The sequence below is a fragment of the Chlamydotis macqueenii genome, chromosome 3, assembly GCF_036417535.1.
Source record: "Chlamydotis macqueenii isolate bChlMac1 chromosome 3, bChlMac1.mat, whole genome shotgun sequence".
NCBI lineage: Eukaryota > Metazoa > Chordata > Aves > Otidiformes > Otididae > Chlamydotis > Chlamydotis macqueenii.
This window is the reverse complement of record NC_141558.1, coordinates 32901593-32920238: the sequence shown is the minus strand read 5'-3', so window position 1 is coordinate 32920238 and position 18646 is coordinate 32901593. Positions and strand designations below refer to the sequence as shown.

At 35.5% G+C, this 18646-nt stretch overlaps 1 protein-coding gene across 34 annotated transcripts in view; it reads right to left on the bottom strand.

Moving 5' to 3' along the window:
- The window catches only part of RIMS1 (regulating synaptic membrane exocytosis 1), a 338013-nt gene that overhangs the window by 142303 nt on the left and 177064 nt on the right, over nucleotides 1–18646 (bottom strand). For all 34 annotated transcript variants that reach the window (XM_086745687.1, XM_086745652.1, XM_086745655.1 and 31 more), the window contains 4 exons: nucleotides 8536–8603; nucleotides 7663–7773; nucleotides 6447–6546; nucleotides 2174–2297 (listed from right to left, as the gene is read on the bottom strand). In XM_086745687.1, the coding sequence (XP_086601813.1) occupies nucleotides 2174–2297; nucleotides 6447–6546; nucleotides 7663–7773; nucleotides 8536–8603 (403 nt within the window). The remainder of the gene's footprint in view (nucleotides 1–2173; nucleotides 2298–6446; nucleotides 6547–7662; nucleotides 7774–8535; nucleotides 8604–18646) is intronic.

Sequence of the window (18646 nt, the reverse complement as noted above, 5' to 3'; positions counted from 1 at the left end):
ATGACTTCAACTCATTACTGCTGTAGAAAGGAAGTATCTTCAAATTTTAAAGTTATATGGTCTAGTTCCTTTGGGATATTTATTTGCTCTTCTCAAAAAAAAAAAAATCCTGCTCAAAAAAAAAAAATCAGTCAAGACAACTCCTCAAGAACAATGTTGTTATAGTATGTTAAAACCTCCATGCCAGGACTCCATTTGTCTTAAAGCACAAGCACAATCAGATGTGTTCTATTTTTGCTTATGTCTGGAAAAAAATATGTATGGGTCATCCAAAGCAAAACTTTACAATTCATTGGTACTATTTCTGTGTGCACTTTTTTAGTGTAAGCTTCACTGCTCAGATTCAGAAACATTAGTTCCTTTTGAATGCACTTCATGTTCTGTGCTTCAGTTCAACAGTTGTAGTATTTTCTCTTGATTTTTCTTCAAGAATATGTCACTAGAATGTGGCCATCTTGTTCATAATTTTTTGAAGCTATTAGGTTTATCAAATTCATAAACTAAAATAATTCAATTTGTTTAATAATGAAGTTATCTTAAAAGCTTAAGGATATATGACACTACTGAGAGCAAGAAATATATCTAAAGCTCATTATTTAAAATACTAATCTAGCACTTTCTTTTTACATTAGTTGTAAAAATCAATTTTCAGGTTTTCTTCAATTGTTACACAGAATTCAAGTCAGGTCCCATACCAATATATTTATTTTCTGCTGATTTAAACATAAAAACTAGACTTCCAAAAATCTCCTTATGGCATTTTATTTTTAATAACAAAAACGTAGGAATGAATTTGCAATTTTCAGTCAGGAATGTCTTCTAATTTATCCAACTAAAGAACGTAAAATAAGGTTTTTGCTCCCCCACAGTCTCCATCTGGATGGTAATTTTAGCCTTTAACAACCACTATTACTGCATCAAGCTTTCATTTTCCATCAGAAGGTCAAACTAGTAACTGGAATTAGCAACAAGTGTAAATTTTATTTAAGTCATTTTAATAATGATTGTCATTAAAATGCAGAACTCATTTGCAAAATATATCTACAGTATAGACAAAATCAAACATCAAAAGCTGACATGAAATAAATGTAAAAAGAATGTTTCAGTCAGAAAAAAAAATAATAGTGTTTTTTTTCTAAAACCAGAACCATCATATTTTAGATAGATAAAAATTATAACTAGGATGAAATCCAGCAAATTGAAAAGGAAATAATCAGGCATTCATAAGGTGGAAACAGTTTACCATCTGCCTACAGGACAGTGGCATTTAGAGACTTACAGTGAGTACACATGAACTCTGGGAAGATGACAAACTGCAGAGAGATTCAACTCCTTTTAACTTTTTTCTTTAAACTAGCAGAGAGATAGTTTTGACTGTTAATCATGTGACTCTGTTCCACAATATAATTGTGAATTTACAATATATGATTCATATTCAATCCTGTAAGACTTAACTCCCAATGGAGTCGTGTTCCGGGAAGAAGTGTAGAATATCACTAAAACAACTGTGACAAAAGCAGGGCCAACCTCACTAATTTTGTCGATTCAAACAAATTTCATTATCTTTCTGAGGCTTATTTGGGAAATCAAGAATATAAGAATTGTTACTACAAAACACAAACCTGGATTTATACTAAACGTAACACATTATGCTAATTTCTTATGAAACAAATTACCTTCATAAATATGAAGGTATTTTTCTTTCCACTTTTGATTTTGATGACAGTATTATTTAAGGCTAAATACAGTCTTCTAAACTAAAAGTTTTAATTTTCCTTCTATTAGCTCTTAAAGATGGCTTGGTTACAATCCTACTAGCATTGACTTATTAAAATCCTGTACTGTTCAATGAATGTTCAATACTCATGAATACTCATATAAGTTATTCTGATTTCATGAAGCTAAAAGCCTGAAAAACAGATCCTCTTGATCCACCAGTGTTCCTTGCCACTTGTCAAAAATTTTGTTAGTACTTTGACTATACAGATAACAACATTTATACTTATATATATCACTGTAAATATCCAAGATTGTAAATGGCAGCGAAGAAATGGAATACACAGAGTTCAAAAATAGAAAGCGAGACAAAAAACAATGAACTCACTAATAGACCCTTTAAAATTCTCATGAGTAGAATAATAACTGTGCTTAAGAAGCAAGTCTTTAGCCTTACCCAATAGGCCTTGAAACAATAATTTCAACTTGAGGTTCTGATTTTGATTCTAAAATAATGTTGTAAACTTCTTCATTTGTAGCTCCAGGCAAGGGTTTACCATTCCATTCTAGGACTTCATCCCCTTGAATTTAAAGAGAAGTTTAACTCATTTTCGTATCCTTTTACCAGAAAAGTGCAAAACATTTATGAAATCTGTATAACCAAGTAACATCACCCAAAACAGATTTAAAAGCTGTGCTGAAACCTAAAAAACGTTTGAGACACTATCAAGTCTCCTTTCTCAGAACACAGCTACAATTTATACACATAAAACATATTAAAGAAACCACTTGTGCAAATATTTCCAAAATACTACAGCACCTGTTATAATGCTATGAAACGAATCTTGCTGAAAGGTTCTCTGTTAACTACTAGCAATGAAGTTTGAAAACTATGAAAAATATAAATACCTACAGTTAAGCCTTTAAAAATCATTACTTTTGTTACAGTTTACATACAGCACATTTCAATTTCTTTACAAAAAGGGCAGTCTTCACTGTCTGTGTCAAATGAACCACAACTAGAAGCAAAGAGTGAGTCACTCTCGAAGATGTTAGAGGGGACAGAAAGAAAAACATGATGTGAAAGTTACTTAAATAACTTTTTTCACTTTGCCATTTTTGGAATGTAAACAGTATGTACATTACATTGTATTTTGGCCTTATTATAAAAAGGCAAAAATCTTAAAGTATAGTTTTTCTAAAGAAAGATCAATGTACACAATTAAACTGCAGGAACCATAGGGTAAGTTTACACTTTTATACCCAATCATAAGGAGCAGTCAACACTTCACAACCACTGTCTGATGCCACAAATAACTTCCTTCCTTTATTGACAAGGATTTTATCTTTATTTATTGACAATGCTTCTACGTCTCTCAGATTCAGTTAAGAACAACCCTTCAGTTGTTGGCTTTGCTCCCTTCTGAGAAGATCTAAGTCAAATGATCCAACTTGTGCTTGTTAGTAAGTCAAGGAAAACTACCCTAACGGAAGTCCTATGAGGCAAACCACACCACTTCAATTGCCCTTTATGTTCAGTGATTGTCAGTGCTTTTTCCCAAACAGCCTACATTTTGGTATTTTAAGAAAGGACTCCACAGTGTATTCCATTGTCTTCCAAAGCATTTTGACGTTCTTTAAAACATAAGGGCTTGCTAATAACAGACAATAAATGCCTGCTGAAGTTTAATTCTCTACCATGTTGTTTAGCTGAAACAGTTTTAAATATTTCGTGTCTTTATTACATAATCTTATGTCAAGTAGGAACAAGAAAGAGATATTGTCTAGGAACTTCACTTAAAGTTTACACAACTTAGTGAAAACACACTCAGTTTCTTCTGTATTTTAAAGCTAACAACTGTTATAAACTAACATGTTGTTTTTCTCTACAATAAAATCGACTTCTTTAGAGATAAATGGCTTAATCTACAAAAGCATCCCAGGCATTGAAAGGGACAAGATGTGACCAGCTTTGCAACAGTTATAATTTAATAGCAAAAAACAACAGGGACATATCCTAATTTGTAGCACTAAAAATCAGGACTTAAACCTAATTTACACAGTAGTGAATCTATCACATTTTGAAGACAAAATAGGTGCAACATGATTGTGAACCCTGAAGAGGAACATGTAAGGTGTCTGTATTGCTATTTTAGAGGACTTTAGTAGCTTTTTTTTTTATTTTTTGAGAGTCACTAGGAGATCAAGTAAGTAAAAAAAAAGAATTGCCAAGATGACTGAACACAAGATCATCATAGACAAAATGCCAGATTAACAGAAGTGCCTCCAGTTACTCTTACTGAAAACTAGATCCAAATGGAGATCTGAGTGACACTTCTGCTAGTTCTAAGCAGATCACCACCATCCATCGTCTCTCAGATTGTCCAGTTCTCGATCTTCTTGACCAACTAAGCCCTTTTACATTGTCTCTTTCATCTAAGACCCTGTTTATAAGGCTTACATTCTACTTTCTTCCCTCAGTAAGAGGCATGGAAACAGGAAAACACCACTTAGATACTCAAAACTTAGACATATGCAAAACGCAACTGGGCATGGTCCTGTGCAGCTTGCTGTAGCTGATCCTGTGTAAGCAGTGGGATTGGACTAGAGATCTCAAGAGGTCCCTACTCACCTCAGTCATTCTATGATCCTATGATACACTGCTACAAATTGAGGTGAGAGAAACTCCCCGGTCTTAAATCCCACTGTAGTAGCCCAGAGTTCTAAGTTAGTCAGTCAAGGAGCTGTTAGACACCACTGCAGATGTTTAGGATAACCAAGATCTCTGCAAAAAGCTGGGTGTCAGAACCTACAGGACACCAGCACCCTTATGAAGCCACTTTGACTGGTGAGGCATATGTCCCAGGATATCTAAGAAGCCTCTAGAAAGGAATATTAACGCATCTTGCGTTCTACTCCCACTTACTGATGCACGTTCAGAGACTGAAAGTTTTCAAACTTACTTCATTTTTAAATACTGATTTCTAAAATAGTAATTTGGATTGGGAGATACCTCTGGGGGTCAGCTAGTTCCAACCTCTGCTCAAAGTAGGGCAAACATCACAGGACTGACCAGGCGAGATTTGGGTAACTCAAAGGAAGGATATTCAACATCTCCCCTAGGAAACCTGTTCCAAGCCTTAACTATCCTCTCTAGATACAAGACAAAAGATTTTCACAAACAAGATCTTCAGCATTTCAGTTTGTCTGCCTTGCTTCTTGTTTGATCAGTGCAGACCTCTGAGAACAGTTCAGCTCTGGGTTCTCTACAGTCTCCCACTTGCTAGCTGAAAACAAGAATTAGACCCTCCCATAGTCTTTTCCTTGCCAGTTTGAACAAAGTCAGTTTTCTCAGCTTCCTATACACCAAATGGTGTACACCCCTAATCAACTTTCTGTCCCTCTGCTCAACCTGGTCCAGTTTGTCAGTATCTCTCTTGTACTAGAGGAACCCAAACTTGACACAGCACTCCAGATACAGCCTCATAAGCACTGAATAGAGAGCAAACACCTCCCTCAACCTGCTGGTGACAATCCTGCTAATGCAGCCCTGCACGTGATTGGCATTCCCTGCAAGGGCACTTTGCTGACTCACATGCAACTTATTGTCTTACAGCACCTCCAGATGCTTTTCTGCCAAGTTGCTTTCTAGCTGGTTGGCTCCTAATGCTTGCTGTTGCACTGGGTTCTTCTGTTCCTGATGCAAGACTTTGTATTTGCCTTTGTTAATATTTATGAGGTTTGTACAATGACCCAAAGATTTATCAACTAGCCAAATTTTGGAGGTTTTTCATCAAGACAAAAAAGTATGTTTTCCTAACAGCAAGGACTCATCCATGCCTTTTCTTGTGTTTTAGTCCTATACAATAGGACTTGAATTAATTGACAATATGTGCAAAACAATGTATTTTTATATGAAATTATTTTGGCTCTAAAAATATTTTTTTAAATTAAAAATAGCTTTGACATAAAAAACAACCTAGACCAGACATTAGAAATGCAGTATTTCAGCCCCAAATAGCTCAAGGTTAGTGGAGAGAAAGTTATTTTCTGTAATTATAATCTACAGTTAAAAATCTATAAACAATTATAATAATTTGTGCTATTAACCTCATGTATATTGACTTGGTAAAAAAAAAAAATTAACAAATGCCAAAATAAAGTAGGATCTTTTTAGAGACTCATCATCTTTTCTACTTCTTTATTACCATTTGCTTCATGCAATTATCCTAAATTGATACAAGTTATCATCAGAGCTTCTAGATTCCTAAGAAGGCATTGCATAGACTTTGGTTTGCTAAGACAACACTTGGAAAGTAGTTGCTTAGAGCCACGGTAAAAATACAAACCACTAAGAAGTAATTTTGAAAGCCAACTGCTGTGCATAGTTCTTGCTTCATTTAGAAGCTTGAAAAGTGCCAAGAGCACAGTCACTTATTTGTAAGTGCAGTATATACATCTTATATAAACGAAATATTTTAAGATAATTTTCTTGGGTTGTTTTCCATTTTTATTTGTAACAATTCACACTGAAAGCAGCACTAATAAAGTCCATTGTGTAAGCAGCACATCATCCTTCAGGTGACAGTATAGTGAAAGTAAAGTAACTCTAATGATTTTTGTTTGCCACAATGAAACAGTTTTTAAAAATATTAATATAAATTAACAGCTGCATTACAAAAAGTCATAATTAAAAGACAATGTATTTTGTATGCAACTGATTGATTTACCTGCTCTGAGATGCCCCACCACATCAGCCAAGCTACCTTTCTTCACTTTGGTAATGAAGGCACCGAGTCGTCCTAATTCTGTCATTTTTCCCCCAACAACCTGGTTAATCATAAATTTGTGAGTTTCCAAGCCACAAACTAGACATCATATAAAGCACAAATATATAGACAGATCAGTTTTCACATTAATTTTAAAATTAAACCTAAAATATGCATAAACAAATCTATTGTCAATTTGGGCTTTACAGACAAAGTTAAAGATATAAAAAGGCCAGATCTACTTGGAAAGAAGTAAAGCTGACACTGAATAAAATTTATATTCCTTTTAATGTGTTTGACTAATCAATCTTATGCAGTTTCCTAAGCACCTACATTTGTTGCAGAAACAATGTTTCTTAACAAATAAGCAAGAAAAAGTACTTCTTGCAAACAGATGTCTATCATGTTCTTAAGTTTAAATTGCAAACCAAATGTATGAAAATCCCAAAATGTAACTGGTACAAAGACTGAAAACTTAGATACACTACTATGAAACATGGGAAACAGTTCACAAGAACCTTGCTACTGCTAAAACCCAGTTGTTCTTCTCTTCTGTATTCCCACTCCACACTATCTCACTTCAAGGTGGATAAATGGCTCTTACGCAGGACATGCCATTACCAAGTTTACAAGGTTCTTTCTTGATTTAGTTCCCACCATGACGAGTAGAACTGACAACTTACACCTCTATCACATGCGAGGGACTGAACTATCAGACAACTATAGACAAAGAGCAATTGAGTGTCAGTGCCGTCTGAAGTACACTCAGTCCTAAGTGGATGTGAATGTTTCATATTTTGCATTGTTTCTGTTGTTCTCACTGGGGAGAGGAAGACACTCAGTCATCTTTGGAGCTCCTTATAGTTAAAAATACACAGGGAGAGAGAAATTCTTGAACTGGTACACTGTATTCTTGCAGACAGGAAGCTGAATAAACATATATTTTTTAATCAAAACGGTTCAGGTCCTTTGCCATGGATAGGTGGAAGACTGTGTAGAAGGATTAAACACATTTACATTCATAATTTTCCTGTATAACTTTCAAAACTTACCAAAAATAAGGAATATGTTTTTGTCAAATAACCATATAATTGAAAAGTTCTCTGATTTAATTTTAGATTGGTTTAAGGTCAGTGGAAATTTCTTTCATTTACCACATAAACCATGTAATACTTACTTTTAGCCCCAATAATGCACCTGATTCTTTTGGCATGGTTGTTCTCTTGTTAAGAATAACACGCCCAATTAAGCGATCTCCCTCTTTAGAAGGCTGCCACGTTACTGGATGCTGTTAAAAAAAACCAAGCAGTGGAATTAAAGAAGTGCAATCATCTTCCAGTATTTAGATGCACATTTAAAAACCAATAAAATTTCTGGATCATTATGTCACAGTAGATACAAACATGCTTCAGATGTGTGACATATTGCATTTGAGTTTCCTCTTATTATATCTGTTGGACTCTGGCTTCATTAAATATTTATGCCCACTGTAAAAAAACACAGCACTAAGTCTGCAGGTAAAATTATAGCACAGTTCAAGGCTCAATACAATTAAACATTTAAAACATACCTTAAATAATACCTTAAAACATACCTTTAATTAATAAAATTAAAGATTTACTTTTTAATTCCATGACCCTGAAAAGTCTTTTCATAAATTCTGTTCTTTAGAATAATACACATATTATATAGCTCTACCACATGGACTCACTATAAAACAAAAATCCAAATGATCCTTTCCCACTCCAGGTCAATAGAAACAGTCACTCATCTCTCCCAGAGAAGCAACACACTCACAGCTGCTTTTGTGATGTACAATGAAATCTAACATAATGTCTATAAAAGAATTAAATTCAAGTTAAAATTCAGGTAATTATATTAGTATACATTTTGAGGAAAATTTCTTCCTGATTTCAATTTCCATGATCTACTAAAACAAATTCTCATATAATTCATCTAGAATAATTTTTTGCAACAAAATATCCATGCTGAACTGACTCAGTAAACATTGTAATTTGTACTCCTGAACCTCTTCTTCCCCACTTCTTACCGAACTAATAGGGGAGGTCTCCCTGCTGTGCCACGTGGCAGGATCCAGCCAGTAATAATCCAAGTCACCTGGAAGAACACAAATAGAAAGCAATGTGTAATCTCTCAAACAGAGGAAGATGTATGAACGACTACATCTCTATGCGTGAATTTTAATGTGCAATAGCTTGATGAAACAAATATAAAACCTGTATTATGATTCCAATTAACTTATATAAAATTCCAAACAACAGTCTAATAATATAAAACCAAAACCACATAATAACGCATTTATTTGGACCTCTGTTTTTTCACAAATTGCTCCTCAGAACTGGTTGTGCACTCCAGCTGTTTTTGACTTTGCTAAGGCATCTTCCAAGATCACACACCAATGCATGGCATTCACGGCCCTCCTCCTCCCCCCAGCTCCATAACAAACACACAGCTAATGATGACACAAGAGTATACTCCACAAAATAGGCACTTAGCTACAAGTTAAGGACAGAACACTCAACCACTCAAGAATCCCTGAAGTAGTTGATCAATACTGTGACGACAGGTACCGTGCAGACCGAGACGCACAGGAGCTGGTAAATTACTATTCTTTGCTGGTAATAGAGCACCAGGCAAAAGAGTCACACAAATAGCGCAAACAGTGCCAACAGCAGATACGAGGTTGCGGTCTTTCATTTAGCTTGGAAGAAACCTATATACTATGTACATCAAAAATAAAACCGTGACTTACAGTGGTCTGGAAGCCATGAGCCCATCAGGCCAAGGACGGGAACCCTGGGTAGGGTTTGGGAGAAAAGGCAGCAGAGTATAACACCACAGAGAGTTTATGGAGAATTTATGGAAAGCTAGGAAACCTCAGTTAGACTTAATATATTACAGCTGTAGAAGGTTGAGTTGGTAGCAAAAAATTATGAACTTCACTGGCAGTTGTCTGTGATACAGGACTGATGTAGCTGTGCACTCCAAGGAGGAAAAGGATGAGGCAAGAATTGCAAGAGGAAGAATACCAGGTAGTGCAATTCAGAGCACAACTTCCTTTACAAAGAAGAAGGGTGCAGGTGAAGGGGGAAGGACATAAGAAAATGATGCACTCTAGAATAGATTCAACAGAAGGGTAAATGTGAGACTGACACAGCAGGAACAAGTCTGAAGGACCAGCAACATCCACCACGGCCATCCACGGCCATGGTCCTTTCACTGTCTGCTCTGAAGCTGAGAGCAGGAACTGCACTGCAAACACAGCTCTACCAAGCTGGAGCATGGATGAAAAGCTGGGAAGGCATAAAGGTAGCTATCAATTTTAAAAATATTGACTGAAAGTGATAGGTCTACAGTTTGGTGAATAGTTTAAAAGTTGCAAAAATGCACGAATTGGGGAGAAATAAGTTCACATACTTGAAAAATTACTTAATTTTTAAATTTCCATTAAAAATCACTACAAAATAGACCACTCGCATACAAACTTTTGGTTGAATCTACAACCGTAAAAAGGGGTTTACAATGGAAAATGTCAGTTAATCTATATTCATAAACCCTCATAGAACAGAGCATACAAATTAAAACATAAAGGAACAAAACTCCCAAGTGTGCTTAAAAAATATTTTTTGTCAGCAACACTGGCACTAGGGTCTTCATATCTGCAGTTCAGTACTCTGTTACAAATATACTTTTAAAAATAACTTCTCCTTGATCATCCTATGCCATTGCTGCTTCTTAATACTCATTTATGCCATGCTTGCACTGCCATACCTCACAACAGACTACTTGTTTCATTACACAAAATAATTTCACCAAACTACTATTACAGATATCCATGAACAGGTAAATGCAAAAACTTACAGTCTAAGAGTATAGTTCCAGAAATTCATATTTTCTCAAAAAAAAACCCCACCAAAATTCAAAAAAACCCCTATACAGAGTACTCTCTCCACTGGTAAAAGTCACTAAAAATAACTAGTAAAACAAGACAAATTTAAGACATTATGGAGAGGAAAAAAATAAGTTTTCTAAGAAGCAAATAACTGATTTTCAGGCTTAAGCTGCTTTTAAACAGTTTTTAAATGCTTCAAATTTAAAAACATGAAAAACTTATAAATAAGTTTCATAAGCCTCTATGAAAACATACATATATCATACCATTATTTTTTGCATATTACTGATATATTTTTAAAATATACCAAAACATATTTCAACCTAAAGCATATTATTAAAAATGCATTTGTAGTTACAATGCATGATTTACTTAAGACCAATGGAGTGAAACAAGTGTATATTTATAAAATCTTTTTTCCTGAGGGAATAATTCAAAAGTTGTATCCTGCCAGCAATGAAGTATTTTTTCCTATTAACATGCTGCCGCTCAAGTACTTTACTGTTAGACACAGACAGATACAATCATAAATCCACTTTACAAGACAGAAATGTGTGGAGTTTTTTCATCCATGAGAAGTCTTTTGCAGTCTTCGATCAAATTTCAGTACAGGGAGTAAAACTTAATAAACTGTCATTGTTTTTATATCCACAACACGCATGCCTTCAAAATAAAGGGAAAGTAAAATTCACATGACTCAAAAATCATTTTCGCTAAAATACTTCGTCTTCAGCAGCACTACCCATACCAAAAGCTAGTCCTGGGATACTGTGATTTGAGTGACATCCTGCAAAGCTGAGGAGTGCTGGAAATCACAGCCTCATCTCTCTTGCAAAGCCAAAACAAGCACAAAATATGAGAAGGTCTGTTATCGTGTATGACCAGTTGTGCTGATTTCCAAAGAGTCTTGAATACTGGAGATAAAATACCCCAAGACGTTTCCCCAAATCCATCCAGACTGTATTCAGAGATTACTGGTATTCAGCAAAGAATGTGCTTCTAGTGTTTTCCTCAAATCCAGATGCACTAGATTTGCACCAGTTACGTAAGACAAGAAGCAGACAGTCTAATGCTAAGAGTCAGTCAGCCCATGTTAGGCACTTAATTGAGCCTAACATGTAGCTGCTAATTAATAAAGCAGTTCTGTCACATAACTAGGAAACTTAGACCATTATTTTCAGAGGCTGCATCTAAAATGTACAGTGCAAACTGGCTTCCCATACAGTCAGGCTAGATATCTCTATTTAATACATGCAACAGCCATTTATGTATTTTCCTTCATTAATTTTTAGAGTCAAACACAGCCTGCACTAAACAGATAAAAAAGCTTATCAAAGACCTGAAACATCCTCTGTTAAGTCTTCCACAGTTCCTATGGAACTGGATCAGCATCTCCTAGAAATGATCAATTGCTTCCCAAGGTAACAATCAATAGAAGCCACATATCAACCTACAGAAAGTTACAACAAATGTAAAGAAGCTCCATGTATGAACTTGATTGCCTTCCTCCTTGCATTTTCTTAAGCTAGAAGACCTCTCTGCATGCTATTGGTAAATGTCTTCAGCACACTGTTACTGCCATCAGAAATACCTGGCTGCTGTTACACATTAGATAGGTCACATTGTTAAGCAAGAAAGTACTTTTATGCCCAAGAAAAAATAAGATGCTAATCATTTTATCACGTCAGAAAAATAAATCAGTCTATAAACAATGTACATTTAAAATCTATCCAGTCAAGCTGCTAACTAACCACACAAAGAAGACACATGAGTACCCTGACTTGACGGAGAGCCCTTGCATCTAAGCAGCAAACAGAGAATTCAAAAGCTACCAATTGTCTATTTATACAGAAAGCTTCACAAAAATGCTCATTATCTTCTTGCTCTCAAACCAACCTACTTCAGATGCCTACAGTTAAGAACGTAAATCCTTGCAGAACGAGGTCTGTGTTTTACCATTTATGCAGCTCAAGGACAGGCTGGCTCACGCGGTATGTGGGAAGAATGCACCATGTGACTGTGAAGTTTAGGTTCTATTTTGTACAGAAAAAGATATAATTGCTTTGCATTTGAGTTCCTTGCTGGCACATGTCCTAAGCATTGAATGCTAACATACTGAAAGACTCCAAAGTTCAAATAAAGACTAGTACTCCAAGTGACAATTTATATATCTAATACTCAGATTTGGGGTAGAGACCTGACACACGTGCCTGTGACCCCTATAGCTCCCAAAGCTAGAGCCAGCCTCTCAGATTGTTCCTTCAAGTCAATATTTATTTAGGCATTTTAACATAATGATGAGATTTTAAAAATTGTTTTTCTATATCTTAATTAAATTTCTGCGTAACAGAAAATCATTGAAAAAGGGTCTACGGAGCTTTACCAAGCACTAAGCTTTCAAATCTAGATAACTGACAACCTGGGCTTATCCAGCACACACTGAAAATAAATGTTTATTCATTACTTTTGTGTTTAGGAGATAAGGACATTTCATATTCTTTCTCACATAAAATTAACACCTTGGCATTTTGTTTAGAAACAAACGCTTTACTTTAAAAATATTTTTAAAGTGATAGTTACATTGTGAGCACAGTACAGGTTTCAATGCTAATTGATACTTGCAAACAAGAAATCCAAAAATAATTAGGCAAGGAAGTAGTGAACTCATAAAATACTGTTTTGATTGTTAAAGACATTAATATTAAACTAAATCTAGGGAAAAGGAAAATCCATTCGACTTCTCCCTTAGTTACTATTGTGAAGTTGTTTCTTCACAAGTATTTGCAAATTCAAAATTTTTTTTTATGTTGCAAAGGAATGATTTGTCAGTGGTTGATTACTAAAAATCCTTGCAATATATTCTTTTTATCTAGGTGCAAGGTGAATTTTCTGTGGACCGTTTAAAATAAAACCTTAGTTTCTTATCCAAATATTTATTTATCAAAGACTTTTTTTTATTTTATGGATTGTGATTTTTTTTTAATTACGAGTACAGTTTACACTACACTTTTGTACTGGCTCAAGATGGTTTCTCAAAAGATATACTAGCAAAAGACTGTCCAACACCAAAACAACTGGGACCATTTCTATGTCTCACAAGGGGAACTGCCTACATTAATTACTCAGTGTTGTTAGAAGGCTTCATAAATTACTGGAAGCAGACTGCTAATCTTGCCAATGGAAGCTTGAAGCCAAAAATCATGACCTATCCAGTCAAATAACAAACTGATGATTTGTGAATGTTTCTAAAACTTTTAATATGGACACAAGGAATGTAAGAAGGAAGCTGTGCTGTGTTTCCTGAATCTCTACGGAATCTGCTCATGAGACTCCCTGAGTCAACATTCTTTAGTTCCTTCACTCAAACACTGAGTGCTGAAGAGTTCATCAACTCTTTCCAGCTAGATGCTTATTTTTATCTCAGAGACTGTCTCAAATGTTATTCTGAGAATGTGTAAGTCCTATTGTAAGCATGTGAGCCCAAGAATATGTATGATTCACAAAGGGCTGGCACTCAGAAGCATGTTCTGTAGGGTCTTCAGAAAGTCGAGTGCTAAAGAACCCAGAGAGACTTAAGAGATGTAAAATATTAAGCAAGATGTATGAACTTCCATTAATTTGAAAAGTTCCTTTAAAAGTTTTATTAACAATATTTTCTTGAGCATACCAGAAAAAGTAGTTAGCACTATCAAGAAGTTCAAATCATTAAAATTTATTTTTGATACTGAGATATCTACAGATTTAAGGAAAAAAATTGTTGTCTCACAGCTAGCCTTGAGTGCTGATTTTGCTGAATTTGATTACTCTCTTTAGTGGACACTAATTACACAGATGGATGGATGGAGATCTTTTTGAAATCTAGAGCTTGTTTGAATAAATTTATTATTGCTACTTAATTCCAATTCATTATTGACAGTAACTTGTGTTAATAGTTTCATCTGAGTTCCAGTTTCATATAATTAACACTATTTTAGCTTTGGTGTGATCTCTTGATAATATTTTTGCAGATTTCATCATACACTGAACAAAATGTAGAGCAAAGTATCTCAAAAAGTCACATGGGCTCATAATTTTAGATAAGTGGATATATAGCTATCCTGCACACTAAAAGCCTGACCAGCTCTTCATAAATTTTGTGCTGTTCTGAAGGAATTCCTAGCACTTCAAGTATGCCATGCTGTTCTTCAGCCTAACACAATTTTTCTTTCCTGCGTTTTTTTTTTTTTCTGGTTTGGTTTGATTGCCTTTTAAGGAGAGGTGGGTGAAAGTATTTTTAAAAGCCCACGTAGACAAAATAGCTTTCAGTTTTTTTATGTGTCGGGTTTGTTTTTTGGATTTGGGTTGTGGTTTTTTGTTCCTATGGACATTTAAGACCAATTGAGTGAGTGTTAATTGCAAAAGAATGTCTTTATTTTGGTCTCTTTTGATGTTTTTCCCTGACAACTTTAAAAATATTCAGTTGAATATTTTTTATTTTAATATTTGTTAAAGACTGATTAATGAACAAATTATAATTCAAAATCAAAGCCGAAAAAAAATTATTCTCCTTTCTACAATGCCAGTAGATAAGAATTTTAACAAAGACAAGCAAAACAGAAAAAAAGAGTTAGGCTGTGAAACAGCAGCCCATGCCCTAGAAGTCCCATGGATACAGTGAGGTATCGGTGCCCTGATAGCACTCTCTGCAAATACCGTGATCAAAATGGGCTAAGCTCAGAGAGGCTTATTTGAACATACATTTTCTCCTGCTGTGAGGAAAGAAGAAAGGTATTTCTGCTCAGATACAGAAGGTAACACATGGTGTGTATAAACATGCCAATAGAAGCAGCAGCAATTGGGAGCAAGGCTTGTCACTACGCACAGGAATGGAAAGGGAGAAAGACAGTGAGCCTTTCTGTTGATTGTCCAACATACACACAGAGTCATTCATCTAGAATTGCACAAGTCACTTGAGAAATAACAAGATTATATTTCATAATCAAGTTATGATTTCATTTTTATGACAGTTGGGGCAGATAATCTCAAATATTAAATGAAAAGGAAAGTCTAAGGAGAAAAAAAAAAAGAAAAAAGAAAAAAAAAAATCTTGGTTGTTCTGAGCTTCAGCTTCAACTGCAGAAGGCACTAGAGCAGATGACATCCTCTGCATCATGACTAAAGAGAAAATCACTTCAGCAATACCAGGTGGGGAACTTCTCCAGAGCACCAAATTAGAAAGGTGAGCCTGGTGAAGGTTGTTTTTTTTTTTTTTTTTTAAAAAACATTTGCCAGAGTCCTCCATTATGCACATTTTAAGATAATGAGAGGTTTTAAAGGCTTTCGTTTCTCCAATTCAGAGAGGAATACTGCAGGAAGAATCCTTGAAGGGCATAGTGAGAGCTCACTGACACTAGGAGAGCAACCAGCTTTGTGATCTTGAGAAAGGAAAGAAAGTTGAGCAGAAGAAAAACCCAAAACAAAACAAGAAAAAACCCAAACAAACAAAAAAAAACCTGAAAGAACCACCCAACCAACAAAAAACAAATCAAAACACTTTAACCTTAGAGAAAATAAGGAAGCAGCCATGACAGCAAAAGGAGTCCAGCGATTACTGAAGCCTTTCAAGAAATAATACCAACATCAGACGCAGAACCAGCGCAATACAATTCCTCCAATTCCTCTAACAGCTCAGGTGAAAATTAACTCTATCCTAGCCAGAAACAGGACAGTCAATAATAAATTACCCCAATTTAATTTCCTACCACTGCAGTAAGATAGGTAACAAACAGCAGATGTCAACTATCTTCAGCTGAGCAGGAGTTTTTTTTATGAGCCTGCCATGTCAGAGTCACACTAGGAAAAAGTGTCTAAATAAAACTAGTATATGGTGAAAAGCTATTTAGAAAAACATAGTCTAAACAGCTAAAATTGCCAACAAAAAAACCCCGAAGTATTAATTAAGCAGGGTCTGTCATGATTGTCTGGGATACAGTAATAGTCAACACTCACATTGCTGTTCTAGACAATAAAACAGAAACATATTAGGTTTGTAGGTGACTTGACCCCAAGGGGAAAGAAATGGCTAGTTCTAGGTTACCAGGACTGGACTTCAAAGCTATCTCAACAAACTGGAAAAATGAACCATAAAGAGGAGGACCCAGTTCGGAGTCCTCTGAATTTAGATTTAGATCTAAATTTACACCAGGATAAACAAGTGTAGAAACAAGGAAAGGAAGTCAACCAGTTAAAGACTAGCTATGCAGAGATGATGAGGTGGATGTAATCTGTCACAGTGGTGACAGGAGAGGACAGCATACAAGCCTGGCTGCCATCTGAAAACCATTACTCTTGCACTTGAGGAGTTAGCAGGGTTGGCCACAGGCCAGACTCAGGTGCCTTGCCTACTACTTGCTACCAAATACCTCCACAGGTCAAACTAGTGGAGAACTTATGGTTTGGTTGTTGGTTTTTTGGTTTGCTTTACTCTGCACCATGGTTTGTCTTCTGGGCACCTTTGCACCTAACCAACACTCTGATGTGCCAGTGACCTTGACGACAGTTCAGTCTCTCAGGTTCTCTACTTGCAGCACATAGTTTAATTTTCAGAGTGGAAAATTTAGTTTAACTGAAGTGTAGATACTGGGGAGAGATGAGTTAAATTTAATAGCCAGAGAGATACAGATGGTCTGGTTTAATAGTCCTTTATAGCTCTACAGTCCATTACACAAAAAAGTCAAACGCTTTCAAGAGAGACTAAAACTGGATTGGGGCATGTGGGGCTAGAGTGTTTTTAAAATATCTTATAGTTCTCCCAGTTCCTGGAGATGTGCTGCTGTACGCCATTGCCCACAGCACAGCCTTGAATCTCCGCAACACAGGGTGTCACAGCTCTGTACTTCTCAGTCTCAACTCTACTTCACCTTCTTCATCTACTTCTGACAAGATGTGCAAGAGGTCTCTGGGAAGCTGTTTATGGCTGTCTACCACAGTGAGTACCCTGAAGAAGAAACAGGGGGTTACCTTCTTTATGTAACTACAAACAACTTAAGTGTGAGAGAGAATGCAAGGCTTTGATCTTAACTAAAGGTGTTCTGTAGCCTTACCTTTTAAACCCCATGCAAAGCTAAGCCAGACCATTTTCTCTCCCCAACCTTAGCAGCATCTTGTTTTCCTGATATTCCTGCTGCTGTTCCATCTCTGGAGTTCCAAATCTGTTGTAATTGCTGCTCAACCCCATTTTCTCCAATGCCTCTCTCCAGATTCTGCCCTTAGTATACTCTTATTCTCCTCTAAACTCTTCTAAAAGACATTTCTCACATGGATTTCTTAAAATATGTTAACACAGCTGTTATATTGGAGAGAATAAAACCTCTTTCATGACTTATTCTATCATATAATCTTTAGGGTTAATTATTCTAGTGAAAAAACTACTTTTCAAAAATGACTTTTACAGACACTCTTATCAACTACTTAGATAAAAGATTTTAAAGATCTTTGTTATTCTCAACACACTGCCTCATCTCCATGGAATCTGCAATTACCAGTCCTTCCTCTCACCTTCCTCTGTGATTTAGCTGAGGATTTTATTCCAAATACAGATTTCCCCCCCCCACCGCTACTCCCAAGGAGAGAGTTGATGTCCTTCCCCAATTCAAACAGAGCAATGCATCAGTATGATGATGCAGAGATAACGTACAAAATAACCATAACTGTACATTCTTTATATCCCATACATTATTATTATAACCATAACTGTATATTAGGCTAAACAAACATATTCTTGTTCTATATACACAGGCTTGATGATTTTTTTCCCCCAAATTACATGCAAAAATAAAAGTAACAGAATCAGATTCCATTCTGAACTTGTTAAAGCTACTAACAACAGCACAATTCAGGGGGTCAAGGACACATCAGTTGTCTTCTGCTAAAGAGAAATAATACACACGAATGACTATTTCTTTCCTGAAGTAAATTTCTAAATTCTTTATCCATGATTTCTCCAAAAGGCAAAATAGTCACAAAACAGTTGGAATATTACCATTACTTTTCAGAAACACATTTACATTTTGATGTGTGCTTTCAAAATATAGATTTTTCTTTAAAACCTCATGCCACATAGTATCACTAATGTCAAATTAGATTTGACATATGAACTTTGAAAGTATAAACATAACTGAAACACAGACTTACAAGCAAAATGGTTCCTTATTCCCTGCTTAATCTGAATATTTGCTATAATTAATACTTAAATTCATAGGATACATCT